Genomic DNA, 14839 nt, shown 5'->3' with positions numbered 1-14839 from the left:
TTCTTGGAATCTCAATTTGGTACTCCGGGCTCTATGTGCACCGCCTTTTGAGCCTCTGACTTCGGCCACACTCAAGGATGTCACCCTTAAGACCATCTTCCTGGTGGCAATCAGCTCAGCACGTCGGATCTCTGAACTACAAGCTCTATCATGTAGGGAGCCATACCTTCGTTTCATGCCAGGAGGAGTATCCCTGCGGACAGTTCCATCTTTTCTGCCGAAGGTGGTCTCGACTTTTCCATCTCAACCAATCGATAGAGCTTCCGTCATTTTTATCCTCTGATTCTTCTGACCTTCGGTTGGATGTCCGACTTTCTTTGATACATTATTTGGAGGTCACTAATGAATTTCGACTCTCCGATCATTTGTTTGTCCTTTGGTCGGGACCCAGGAAGGGTTGCATGGCATCCAAACAATCACTCGCTGGCTGAAAGGAGCGATTATAGCCGCATACATCGGAGTGGGTAAGTCTCCACCTTTAGCTGTTAAGGCACATTCTCTCCGTGCTCAAGCGACGTCGTGGGCGGAAAGTTGTGCAGTTTCTTCTCAGGAAATCTGTAGGGCGGCCACATGGAAGTCTCTCCACACTTTCGCAAGACATTATCGTCTAGACATTCGCGCGCCGTCTCACGGTCAACTTGGAGACAGGGTCATACGGGCAGGGCTGTCCGCGACCTACCCATGATGGGGAAGCTTTGGTACATCCCACAGTCTGGAATGATCCTGGTACGTACAGGGAAAAGAGAATTATTCCTTACCTGCTAATTTTCGTTCCTGTAGTACCATGGATCATTCCAGACCCCTCCCTGGTTTTGGGGGTTCTTTGTGGGCCATCCCTGCTTTCCTGTCTTCACAATATTTTCACTCTGTATCTCTAGTTATTGCGAGCTGTGTCTTTGAACACAGTGCTGTTTGCAAGTTCTCAGTTACAGTTTTTTGAGTACAAGTTAGTTGCTGTCACTGCTGTTATTTTTTCTCTATATTTTTTTTAGATTAATTGATTCCTCTGGTTCTGTCTCTTCTCGTCTTGGCTTTGCTAGTCCAGTTACTGAGGATTGAGGTGAGGGAGGTGTGGCTATATAGGTCCTCCCCTGGGAATTTTTGGTTCTAACTCCATCTGCTGGACAGGGAACATAACCCACAGTCTGGAATGATCCATGGTACTACAGGAACGAAAATTAGCAGGTAAGGAATAATTTTCTTGTCACATACAGGTGACATGAGATGGAGCCCTGATGTGGAAAATGTGTCATTTTCTAGAACTTTGACTAGGCTTACTGACCAACATACCCTATACCGCGCGTCCACACAGGGTGCATCTCCAGTCTTTTTTCACAGAGGTGTAAGCCTTGCAGTGTGAGTGAGCTCACTTTGGCTGTCTGGCCTTGGGAAAAATTATTTTCTCACGTTTTTCTTGGGTTTTTTTCTCGTTCCATTCCCGGCGCCCTCCTGTAGTGTCTCCTAGTCAGGGTTTTCAGCAATTCTGGTAAGTTTCTTTCACGGTCTATTTCCCCTGTGGCAGCACTGCATTGGTGTCCTGCCACCATCATTGTCTTAGTGCCCTTTTTTTCATCTGTCATGGCCACGTCAAGTTTTTGGCGATACCCCCTGTGCCTGAGGACCATGTCTATTACAGTTCGGCATGAGAGATATCCTCTGCCTAGGGGCATCACATGACATTTGTGGTGGTTGCTTATGTGCCCAGATAACCCAGAAGGGACTTCTACATTGCAAAATGGAGCAGCTCTTCAATGCTGATGGCTCATCATTTTTCGACCAGAAGGACCAAGGAGGTGCAGTGATGGATACTGAACAATCAGCATTGGTGGGACTGTCTGTTCCATCGATGTCGCTGGCAGATGGGGCCCCAGAGACTGACCATCGTCCATGTCCTCCAAGCCAAGATAGATTCCTAGTCATCAGCACCGGGGAAGCCAAAGAAGCATTGGCACCAGTCCCCCATCAATATATGGGGATGTACTGGCTATGATGCCCCCAAATCAACTCTATAGCGAGGAGTGCCAATCCTCCAGTGCCAGGGGTTCATGACTGTTCCTGATGCTAGTCACCGATCCATCTCGAGGGTCGAAGATCTGGTACATTCGAGGAGGAGCTGCAGTGTTGAGTCCAGCTGGTGGTGGACTGGGCACTGCAGGGTTTCGGTCTTGTGGCACCAACGGCATTGGACCTAGCGCCATCTGTCCTTGTACCACTTCTGGAGAAGCTGTGTACTCATGGATGCATTACCGACCCAGCTGTTTGGTTCCGGGATGGCCTCTGTGCCTGGTGGGGCACAAAGACCTACTGATACAGTGGTAGTTGCCAGTTCCTTTGAGGAAGCTCTACCAAGGCTGCTGGAGACGCCAAGATCTGCCGTCACCCCACCCCCTTCCAGTTCTACCGGTGCTTGCATCTCTGGATGTAGGCCGAGCACCTAGGGACCCATTCCCTGTCACCTACAGTGAGGATGAGGAACCCTATGACCTCCTGGGGTGGATGATGTTTCGGAGCCTCCCTTCAGACCCTTCTCCAGAGGAGTGAAGGAAGTCTCCGCCCAAGGACTTGAACTTTGCAGTGTTTGTGAGGTTGATGGCAGAAGCCATCCCTTTTCAGTTATTGTCTGCGGAGGATGCCAGGTGCAAAAAGCTTGAGAGCCTCCTAAGGAGATCGTGGCAGTCCCAGTACATGCGGGCGTTTTAAGGAGTTGCTGCTCAGGATATGGGAATGTCCCCTCACAGTGCCTCCCGTCAATGTTAGCTGGGATTTACATCGTCCAGAAAGCTGCCCTATTCAACAAGTATAAGCTATCCCACAAAATATGGAACAGGTGAACACTTTGGAGTCTCCCTTCTCAAATTTATGAACCACAGATTCATCCACCCTGGGGTGGGGAGCTCATGTAGATGGGCTCAGTACCCAAGGTGTCTAGTCTGCTTAGGATAGCTCTTGTCAACTTAATGGAGCTCGGGTGATCAGGTACGTGCTATGGGATTTCAGAGATTGGCTGGCCACAAAGTTGTCCTGATCCAGACAAACAACCAGGTAGCTATAATGGTACGTCAACAAGCAGGGGGTTATGGTATCTTACCTCCTGTGTGAGTAAGCGGTCCAGATATGTTCGTGGGCCCTCTCCCAAGGGATGGTACTCGAGGCCATGTACCATGGCCAGGATGGAAAAGCGTGGTAGCGGATAGGCTGAGTCAAGCCTTCAGACCCCACAAATGGTCCCTGGACCAGGAGGTAGTGAATCTGATATTCTGTGTCTGGGGGAGCCCGGGCATAGATCTGCTCACATCCCCCTGCAACAGGAAGGTGCCTCGGTTTTGCTCCCTGTACAGGTCAGACAGCAAACCAGCCTCTTCTTTTATGAGTATCCTCTGATTCCCTTAGTGGCGAAGATTCTCTTAAAACTATGCGATAAGGGGCTATGAGAATTATAGTCCCTCTAATTGGCTGAGACAGGTCTGGTTTTCACTCCTACGGGAGTTGTCTACCTGAAATCAATCAATCTGGGCACTTCCCCCAGATCTCATCATGCAAGACCAAGACAGGCTGTGGCATCCCAACCTCCAGACCCTGTTGTGCTCAGCCTGCATGCATGTTGAGGTTAATTCTGCAGTTGCTTGATCTTTCAGAGGATGTGTCTGGTCCCTGTGGCTTCTAGAAAGCCTTCCACTAGAAAGTCCTATGGGCTGAAGTGGAGGAGGTTTTCTGTGTGGTGAGCAGATGGCCCTGTATCCATTCTCCTGTCCCACACAAAAACTGCTCAACTACCTTCTACATCTAGCGGATGTTGGCTTGAAAACCAACTCTTACAGAATTCATCTTAGTGTAGTTGGCACATAACTGTCAAGGTATAGATGGTACATCTATCTTTGTACAACCTATAGTTGTACACTTCATTTGGGGCCTGCTTCAATTGAAGCCTTCCCTAAGGCCTTCCACTGTGTCTTGGGACCTCAATGTGGTGTTAGCTCAGCTGATGAAAGCTCGTTTTGAGCTGCTGCGCTCCTGTGACCTGAAGTGCTTAACCTGGAAAGTCATATTTTTGGTGGTGGTCACTTAGCGTGCAGTGTCAGCAAGCTCCAGGCCTTAGTGACTTATCCACCTTATACTAAGTTCTGTCATGACTGGGTGGTCTTGTGTACGCACCCTAAGTTTCTGCCTAAGATGGTGATGTATTTCTATCTTAACCAGTCCATCCTGCCAATATCTTTTTTTTTTTTTTTTTTCCTAGTCCCCATTCACACCAAGGTAAACAAGCACTGCACAGTTTAGACTGCAAGCGAGCCTTAGATTTCTATCTGGAGTGGACAGATGCCCGTAGAAAGTACACCCATTTTTTTTTTTACTTTTTTTTATAGGATTAGGTTAGGAGTTGTCATTGCCAAACACAATCCAGTTGGCTAACAGATTGCATCATCTTCTGTTATACCCAGGCAGGACTGCATTTTAGGGGTCATGTCAAGACTTGTCAGAGCCATGGCAACATCGATTGTCCACTTGAAAGCTGTTCCTGTGGAGATGATCTGCAAGACTGCGACATGGAGTTCTCTCCACACATTCGCTTCCCACTAATGTATGAATAGGGGATGGCTGACATGACAAATTTGGCCAGTCTGTCCTCAGGAATCTCTTCAAGGTGTAGAACCCATCTCTCCCTGCTCAGTGTGCCTAGTCAAGGTTCCAGAAACTGACAAGTTTTTCGTGCCAGGCTCCATCCAATGATGTCACCCATGTGTGAGGACTAACATCTTACTGTCCTAGAACACCTGTTACAGGTAAGCAACTCTGTGCTTTTTTTTTTTTTTTTAAGGCTGCCTTACAGCCTTAGCCCCCAACAGCACACTTCAGTGCTATTTAAAAAAAAAAAAAAAAGTTTACGATCTTTAGTTCTAACAATGTCCAGTAGGAAGAAATTCATGGTGAGTGGGCTCAAGGACTGTATATGTGATAGAATTGTGATAGAATATCCATTTCAAATAGCCAAGAAGTCTACCTCTGCCTTGGACCAGACCACAACAAGGCCAACTGTTAACCGTTGTGGACAAATGTCCCCATGTACTCAGGGAAAATAAGGGCCTGGAAACTTTAAGAACTGTCTCAGAAGTTGTAGTTGCTCCTCCTCCCAGAGCACAGCCTTGTTTGCCTCCCTGAGACTCGAGCAGGAGCTCCCCAAAAGTTGGTAGGACAGGCCGAATCACACCTTTATCATCAGGGCAGGTTGCTCCATCTTAATTGCATTGTGCTGCAGTGTTTCCTAGGTATGTTTATGCAGATGTATGTAGAATTTTGATGGGTAGAAGGGAGGATATAAAACCCCTCCTCCCACCAATTACCCAGAGATCTTACACTAAGAAAATTCCCTTTTGTTCTCATTGTCATCCAATTGGCCTCAATTCAAATTTTGTAGTATCCAGATGTGCAAAATTTGCTTTTGGTAGCAGAAAAGGATGTTTTAAGACTAATCTGAGAGAATTCTTTTTCACTCAACACACAATAAAGCTCTGGAATTTGTTGCCAGAGGATGTGATTAGTGCAGTTAGTGTAGCTGGGTTCAAAAAAGGTTTGGATAAGTTCTTGGAGGAGAAGTCCATTAATGGCTATTAATCAATTTTACTTAGGGAATAGCCACTGCTATTGATTGCATCAGTAGCATGGGATCTTCTTAGTGTTTGGGTAATTGCCAGGTTCTTGTGGCCTGGTTTTGGCCTCTGTTGGAAACAGGATGCTGGGCTTGATGGACCCTTGGTTTGACCCAGCATGGCAATTATATTCCACGATCTATGCTAGGTGAAAGGGCATGTCAGCCCCTTGACCAGATAGAGCTGGTGAAGGATTTCTTTACTTTGGTTGTAGCTAAGGATAAGGAGTATGCCTTCAAACTTCTCCTTTCCTCTTAAGTTGCGTAAGGACAAAGATCCTCGCACAAATCTTTTTGACCTCCAGATTTTAGAAATGCTGGCAGAGCCAGCAGCAATTCCAATCCATAGAATCTGGCAGGAATTAAAAACCAGTATGAGGGAAAATGTTTCCTGCGTTCCAGTGGCAAGGAAACTAGACCAAGTATAGAGTACAAAAATCTCTGGCATTTGAAATAGTACAATTACCTCACCAGTTGTGAAATTTGCTCTTAAAGCAAAACAAGGATATACTTCAATACCCCACCAGAGAAGAAGCCCATGCTACTGGACAACTTTGGCAAAAAGGTTTTCTTTCGCTTGAAGGCTGAGTTGCATATCCTCTGCAATTCTTAGATGGAAAAGGGTGTATATGCCATTTTCTTCGATTCCCTCTACTATGCGTTTGATACCACAGCTAACACCTTGGCAGCATCCAATAGAGCACACTAGGCACCCTTAACTATGCTTTTAAAAACCATATTTCCAGAGACTCCACTTCCAACAATTTCAACAGTACTGGATGTTGCTTTTGCTTCTGCCACAACTTCCAGTTTGCACTCAACAGTCTACCAAAAACATAAGTCCGACCAAAACCTGGACCAAACTTTTTTTTTTTATACTAACTTTCAAACCCAGTGTCTATCCTTACCAGTAGGGGGGAGAATCCATCACTACATGGAGTGGTACAAGATTACTAGAGATTGCTGGGTTCTCAGGATCGTGGAGTCTGGATACTGCTTATGTTTTTCCCAGCTTCTCACACTACCCCATTGCTCAATTTTTAATCTACATCCATCTCACTCAATGCAAGTCTGCCTGGAAGTGGAGTTGCTCCTTGAACAACAGGTAAAAAAAACTTGTACCCAGTGTCATGACTAGGAGTTCTGCTCCAGCTACTTCCTTATCCCCAAGAAATCTGGGATCTGAGAGCTATCCTGGATTTAAGAAATCTGAACAAGCATTGACTCCAGGAGAAATTCAAAATGAACTCCCTCCTCCCCCCTTCTGATGGATGTATACTTTTGGATTAAAGGATGCTTGCATGCATATTTCCATTCATCTGTCCCACTGGCATTACCAGCAATTTTATGGTGAACTTTCTGCTATCTGTATAGAGTGCTCTCCTTCAGCCTCTCAGCAGCACTGAAAGTCTTCAAGTGTCTGGCTTTTGTAGCAGCACATGTGGAGGTGGGGCATCAGAGTATTCCCTCACATAGGGATTATAACGCAAACTCCAAGAAAGGTTTGCTAACCTCCCTGCAAAAGGTGGTATAACTTCTAGAATAGCCAAGATTCCTTTTGAATTTTGAGAAATCAACTCAGATTCTCTCCCAGAAAATCAAATTCATTGGAGTCAGGAAAGCGCTCTCCTATAGAATCTAGCTACAGTTAGACTAGTCAAATACTCTAGATCCCTTTTTCGTACAAGCAGTGGATCAGTCAATGGCCAGAGAATTACTGCTGCTAGTAATTCTGGGCCACATGGCAATGGCGATTTCACGCAGTTCCACTAACCCTTCTGCAGTGTGGTCTCTGCTCCCATTGGCATCAGCTCACTCAACCCTGGTCAGCCAGTGTCAGTTTTTCAGCAGATGAAACAGGATCTAAGCTGGTGACTATATCCCTGCATCCTTGGGAGGGAAACTCATTCTTCTACTTCCTCACTAAGTCACGTTGGCAATGGATGCTGCCATAAGATTTGGGGTCCTCACACAGGACCACCTCAAACTCAGATGTGGTCATTCAACCTCCTAGAACTGAGAGCGATCAAATGTTGGAGCATATTTCACGTGCTTCCTTAGGGACATGTCTAGGCCTATTATGGATAAGGTCATCTGTTGCCAATCTAAGATTTACCTTCCTTGAAAGTTGCAAGGCTGCAGTGTGGAGTTCAGTTCATGCTTTATCATATTCTCTAGACCAGTGGTTCTCAACCTTTTTCCCATTGTGACACACCTGACAGACCACATTCACATGTGTGACACACTGCGCACTACAATTTACGGCGGAAATAAAAAAAAAAAAAATAAAGATCTAGTAGTATTTTTATTGTTAAGAATGACACAAGGAAAAGATACATATTCTATCTGAACAGAAATTGCATAAATGGTAAACATCCCACACCAAAACAGCACCAATTTCCAGCACTTAACAGTAACCACCTTACCTAAGAAAAGGCAACATTGAAAATATTACACCAGGCCGTAAGACACAATACATCTCCTATTAGGAAAACGGACCAAGTCAGGCTGCTATAGAGCCCTACACAGAAAAACTATACACCAGCAGAGAACCTCTCCTGAATCACATGTGCTGACCCTCACCTAATAAAGTGACCAAAATGCATAACTAGGAGCATGCAGACAAAAACTGAATTGGAAACCACAACAAGCCAGAGTCTCTGTATGCAGTGCAACAAAGGAAAAAAATCACCCATCCTTATAAAACAAATCCAAGAAATATAAAATCAGTAGCAGTAAAACCATACTAACAAAAAGAACAGATTATTTCAAAACAGCAGATGAATGGAATATCCAATAATTAAAAACTCATATAAAAAATTTCTAGATACCAATAAAATACCTTAAAATAGCAGACACACAGACCCAGTAATGAAAAATAAGGATACAAAAAATGTTTTGCTGTGCATACCTGGGAACATTTGATATCCGGGTTCCCTGAAATTGTTTTGAATTAGCAGGAGGATGGGTGGTTTGCTTGGAACTTTCTCCTCTCTCTCTCACAGTGGCTCACAATTGCTCACATATACACATGTGTTTTTTTTCTCTCTCACTTTTATATAGGCTCTTAATTATACATTTACACACATGCTGTCTATCTTTTCAAGCTCACACAAGGCTTTCAATCACACACATACATGCTGTCCTTTTCTCTCACACACAGACGCTCATTCACATACTCGCATGCTCCCTCACCTAAACCAGCCCTCAATCACACACACACTTTTACATGTACAGGCTCTCAATCATTCACATACATGTTATCTCACACATACATATAGTTATACAAAAAACCCCCCTTCTCAAATATCCCACCTTTTTGGCGACCTACTCCTTACAAGACCTTCATAATAGGCATCATTGTGCGGCAACTTGTACCATTATTCACTCTGCCTTATTTTTAATCATCGGTCAGTCCATATTTTTTTGAAATTTTTGTGCTTGAAAATTAAAGTGCTCCGTGCTTTTAAAAATTATTTGCTTTGTAAATTGTGCAACATCAAATAAATAGAATCACTTAACTTATAAATCCTGTCCGTTTTCAATGTTGTAGCCCCTTATCTTCACATCCGATGAATTTTAGCAACGTGATCCATCTCCACATTGCTTTCTTGTGTCCGTGCCCGACACTGTACAATGTTTCGGACGTGGTCGTCCTTCTTCAAGGGCAATATTCTACGCCATAAAAACCGTTTGTTAAAGCCCAATTCAATACATCACTCATTCCTCCACTGTCAAACGTGCATAGCTACTCACTCAGTTTACCGCCATTGTGTCTCTCAGCGTTTTTTCAACCATTCTCTTCCGGTCTAACCACTTCCCGCCTCCATTTTAAACTCCCTTACGTATATGACGTGGGCAGCACGTCACTTCGGTCTTACAATGAGTACCACTCTATCATATTATTCAAACCCGTTGGATTGACTGTATGCATGTAAAAAATCCATTGTTGTTCCTTCAAATTCAACACCACGTTGGGATCCCTGCCCCGTTTTTGTATAGTGACAACTTCTAAAACTCGCCATCTCAGCTGTTGAAAGCTGTGTTGTTTTTCTTGGCAATGGGCCACAATGGGAGCCATCGTTTTTCCTGTGGTTATGCAGCTACGGTGTTCGATGAGACGCACGCGTATTTGGTGTTTTGTCCGACCTATATAGTACAAGTTACAGGGGCAGACAATAATGTAAATCACACTGGATGTATCGCAAGAAGAATATTGGCGTGCTTTATGCGTTTTCCCATGTTTATCTGTCCACACTTCACCCTCAATCACCTGACTACACAGTGAACAGTGATTGCACGGCCAATGTCCTAGTTTTTCATTCTCACTCCTCGTACTTCTTATAGACAAAGAGTGTGTAACTAAATCGCCCACATTTTTTCCTCTGCTATACGCTATAATCGGCGGTTCTTTGAAAATGTCATGAGTTTTTAAGACCGCCCAATGTTGATGTATCAACTTAGAAATTCTGCGTGATAGATTGGAATGTGGAATAGTGCACACTATCTTAGACTCTTCACTTTCTGCAGGCTTATCAAGGAGCAACCATTGGCGCTCAGCATTATATGCCCTCTTATAAGCTTTCTTTATATATTTCACTGGATAGCCGCGTTCAAGCAAACGTGTTTTAAGAACATCTGCTTGACGGACAAACTCCACTTTTGTACTGCAAATGCGCCGTATCCGTAGAAACTGCCCTATAGGCAGATTATTGCGTAGCTTTTGGGGATGAAAGCTGGTATAATGTAAGAGGGTATTCCTCTCGCACTCCTTACAATATAAGGAAGTAGTACAACGACCATTGATTAATTTGATGGAAATATCTAAGAAATTGATATCTGTTTGATGGTAGGTGCTGGTAAATTGAAGATGCTCATCTAATGTGTTTATCCACTGCAAAAACAGTTGTAATTCTTGTATATCCGCATGCCAGATGAAAAAAACATCGTCAATATAAGGAGTCCAATCAGACACTGGACTGAACTGTGTTTCTGGGTACAATTTCTCTTCCTCAAATTGACGTACGTATAAGTTGGCCAGGCTCGGGGCCATTGTCGCACCCATCGCCGTACCACTTATTTGTTTATACCATTTGCTCAAAAAGGTAAAAAAATTCTCACACAGTGCAAGTCTAGCTATCGACATTAGAAAATCTGTTGGAATACGATGTGGACGATCCCTATTGTCCAGATATTTCTCTAAAATTGACAGTCTCTTCCTGCGGTATCGAAGTATACAAGGATTTTATATCCAGAGTGACTAATATCACTGGATCTACCACATGAATGTTTTGTAGTTTCACCAGCATGTGTTTTGTATCTTTGCAATAGGATACTGCATCCATTACCATCGGATGTATGATCACATCAATCAAGGTTGAAAGTGGTTCCAATAAAGACCCGATAGTCGTTACAATGGGACGCCCCGGCGGATTGTGCAAATCTTTATGCACTCTAGGTACCATATATAGAGTCGGTGCGATTGGAAATTTCACCCGCAAAAATTTGAACTCTTTATTGGTTAGGAAACCTTCAGCCATGGCATCCTCTGTTAGCTGGTCATTCTTGGACTGCAGTTCTTCAGTCGGATCTTGTGGACTGATCCGATGATTAAAAATAAGGCAGAGTGAATAATGGTACAAGTTGCCGCACAATGATGCCTATTATGAAGGTCTTGTAAGGAGTAGGTCGCCAAAAAGGTGGGATATTTGAGAAGGGGGGGTTTTTGTATAACTATAGGAGAGAGGACTGATCCCTAACTCACACTATAATTGAGTGTCAGTTGAAGGTTTTTGACTGATCTCACACATACATACACACAGGATCTCAAACACACTCACCCCCCCCCCCCCCTTCCTCAAACTAGTGGCAGCAGCCTCCTCCACTTCTAACCCTAAAGGCAGCAGCAATCTACTTCATTTTTAGCCCTCGCGGAGCAAGGAGTCCCATTGGCCGCGGGGGATGATGACATTCTTCGTTTTTCTCTGAGCTGCACTGCTCATTCTTCAGACCGCGCCTCTCTTCTTTTCTTTGGGCCGATGCCGAGCATACTAGCAAGGTCTCATTTTCCCATGCACGCACCCGCTGCTCACCACTTCCTCTTCCAGGAGGGGGGGCAGGAAGAAGAGCATGCCAGTGCCACTGACTCCAGCTCTCCTGCCGCGTTCCTTCCGGGCTTTTAGCGTTTTAAGCCCGGGTGGAGGACTTTTCTTGCTCGGGTAGGGGGAGCAGCTGGGTCAGCAGGGGCACTAGGAAGTGTGGCGACACACCGGTTGAGAACCACTGCTCTAGACACTCTCTCTTGTCAGGATAATTGGTTTTGACATTCTTCATGGCCTTAAGGTCTATAGCCCAGTTTTATCCATGGGTCCTTTTTTGTGATTGAGTAGGGTTTTTACAGGATGGGGGGGGGGGTGGGTGTTGCCCGGAAACATGTTTTTGACCCTTTGCAATTGCTATGTTCTCCCCTTTTGCTAAAGAAAACCCCTGGCTGGAGAGTTGGACAACCCTTGTCATCTTCTCTCCCTTCTATAAGCTTGACTAAAATGAGAACTTAAGCTGCAGGACCACTGCATGAGAAATCCCACGCATTAAGAATTATTCAGAAAAGAGTGCAGAGTAAAAATAAGTGCCTCTGTTTGATCCATAATGTAATAACACCTTGAGTATTGTGTGCAGTTCTGATCACCCTCATCTTAAAAGAAGAAACAGTGGAATTAGAAAAGGTCTATAAAATTGATAAATGAGATAGAATGGCTCACTTCTGAAGAGAGGCTAAATAAGTTGGTGCTCTTCAGTTATAAGAAGTCAACTCAGGGGTTCCTTATTCCCGGATCAGTCCAGATGCATGGATTTTTCTTCCCTACCAGCAGATGGAGAAGGAGAAGAAAAGTTTTACTGTACTTGTGGTAATTTAGACAGTGTGCCATCTGCAGTCACTCAGTAGATGGTAGAGAGAAAAAAAAAAAACCTGCAATCTGCTGAAGAGAGGCCAAATTACTCCTAGGGGTGTTAGGTCCTGTTAAAGGGCCCATCCCCCTGGTAGGGGCTAGAAAGGGGGTTGGTGACCTGTTTCTGGTAATTGTACCAGTTCATGGGGGAATTGGCTAGGTTGGCTCCCAAATTTTCCACCTAGGCTCTTTTTCACAGGACAAGCCGGATGGTAGTCCTCACATATGGGTGACATCACAGGATGGAGCCCAATCACGGAACACTTTTGTCAAAGTTTCCAGAACTTTGACTGACCCCTACTGGGCATGCCCAGCATGGCACTAACCCTGCAGCCAGCAGGGGTCCCCCTTCAGTCTTCTTTTTTCCATGCAGCAGTAGCCACACGGTTAAGGAGCTCTGTAGAGATTCCGGACGGGAATTTTCCTCACGGAATTACTAAAATTTAATTTACCCCACAGAGATCCCTCCAACTATTTCAAGCCGCAGTACTCCGGTAAGTTGTTTTTTTGTATTTTTTTTTGTTTTTTTACCCGTTTTTCTGGTGATTACTGTCTAGTTTGGGCCTCGTGGCCTACTGGCTGTCGACCGTACTGTGGCTCAACTTTTTCATGGCCACGACGTCTGGTTTCCGCCGGTGCCTGGACTGTAAATGCACCATGTCCATCACAGACTCTCACAAAGTCTGTGTAAGATATCCTAACCTGCACCAAATGTGCCCTAATGACACCAAAAGGTCGCAATGCTAGAATGGAGAAGATGGAACTCCTCCCGTGCTCAAACCCAGACGCCGTCCATTGCATCGACTTAGTCAGAACCAGCACAGTCGTGTTCGCGCCAGCATTGACCGTCCGGCATCGACGTCTTCTCGGCCTTTAACACCCTCTACTCCCCCTCAGGATCGTGGGGATTGTAGAGATAAACATCACCACCGGCATCGAAAGTCTGACCATCAAGGGAGCAAAATCATCGACTTCGCCATGGTCCAAGCCGCCATCGAAGAAACCCCATCCAGAAAAGGCACCGACCTTTTCGGCGACCGGGTCACCGAGGCAACCCTCACCCAACAGGGTATCGGGAGCTGCGACTCCGCCTTTAACGGTGGTCCCTCCGACTATGCCTCTGCCTCCTTCTGTTCCGGGGCTGCTTGCTCCAGGTCTCCGAGAAGAACTGGACCGGATGGTCAAGAGGCCATCGACAAGGCGATGCATAGACTCCAGGTTCCTCCGACACCGGTGCTGATTGCGGAACCGACCACCGACCCGATTCCAACAGCATTGGCACCGCTGCTCTCGAGGATGGAAGCACTCATAGCTGCTTTTCCACCGATGGACCCCGGGTCACGGATGGCTCTGGTGCCCTCCCCGCTTGCTTTGTCATCAGGAGGAGAAACACCGCATCCGTCCATCAGGAGTTCTACCGATGCCTCAGCCATCGATGCAGACACGTCCGATGCACCCATCGGTGCCGATACGTCAGTCAGCCCCACCTAGCCATCCATCAATGCCTGCGCCGGTGCCTTCAATGCCTTCCTCGGTGCCTCCAGTTATTCCTTCGAGTCCTTCGGAGCCTAGACCAGGATCTTCAGGGATCCCACCACCCCGTCCTCTAGCCCCTAGGGGAGCAGGTGCTGATCCCTACGATACCTGTACTGATGATTCTTCACTAGACACCCATGAATTGCCTTCACCACCTTCACCTACTGAAAGTAGAAAGCATTCTCCTCCAGAGGACCTTTCCTTTATAAATTTTGTGAAGGAGATGTCTGAATTGGTCCCCTTCCAATGACAGACAGAACAAGACGATAGGCATCAAATGATGGTGTTGCTACAATTCCTGGATGCTCCCAAGGAAATAACCTCCATCCCTATCCATCAGGTTCTTCTGGATCTCCTCAAAAAGAACTGGGAACATCCTGGCTCTGTTGCTCCAGTCCACAGGAAAGCTGTCACCACCTATCTTGTTCAGTCAGCTCCAGGATTTCACAAACCTCAATTGGATCACCAATCTGTGGTTGTAGAATCTGCCCAGAAAAGAGCAAGGAAACAAAAACCTCACACTTACTTTCCTCCAGGCAAGGAAAAGAAATTTCTAGATGCCATTGGTCGCCGTGTCATCCAGGAATCAATGCTCATCTCCAGAATTGCCGCTTATCAGCTCTATATGACCCAATATAATAGGGTCTTATTCAAGCAGATACAAGACTTCAGACTTCCTGCCTCAGCAATTTCAAGATAAACTCCAAAC

At 45.5% G+C, this 14839-nt stretch overlaps 1 protein-coding gene across 11 annotated transcripts in view; it reads left to right on the top strand.

Moving 5' to 3' along the window:
• Nucleotides 1-14839, top strand: part of HNRNPA2B1 (heterogeneous nuclear ribonucleoprotein A2/B1) — a 131458-nt gene that overhangs the window by 95412 nt on the left and 21207 nt on the right. For 2 of the 11 annotated variants that reach the window (XM_029589145.1, XM_029589150.1), the window contains one exon: nucleotides 10976-11040. The exons of the other annotated variants lie outside the window; for them this stretch is intronic. In XM_029589145.1, coding sequence (XP_029445005.1) covers nucleotides 10976-11025 — 50 coding nt within the window. In that variant the 3' untranslated portion in view covers nucleotides 11026-11040. Of the gene's footprint in view, nucleotides 1-10975; nucleotides 11041-14839 lie in introns of those variants that run through there. 11 annotated transcript variants of the gene reach the window in all.

This window comes from Rhinatrema bivittatum, chromosome 2 (genome assembly GCF_901001135.1).
Source record: "Rhinatrema bivittatum chromosome 2, aRhiBiv1.1, whole genome shotgun sequence".
NCBI classification, from domain to species: Eukaryota; Metazoa; Chordata; class Amphibia; order Gymnophiona; family Rhinatrematidae; genus Rhinatrema; species Rhinatrema bivittatum.
Note: the sequence above shows the minus strand (reverse complement) of the source record. Positions and strands in the feature narration are given on the sequence as shown.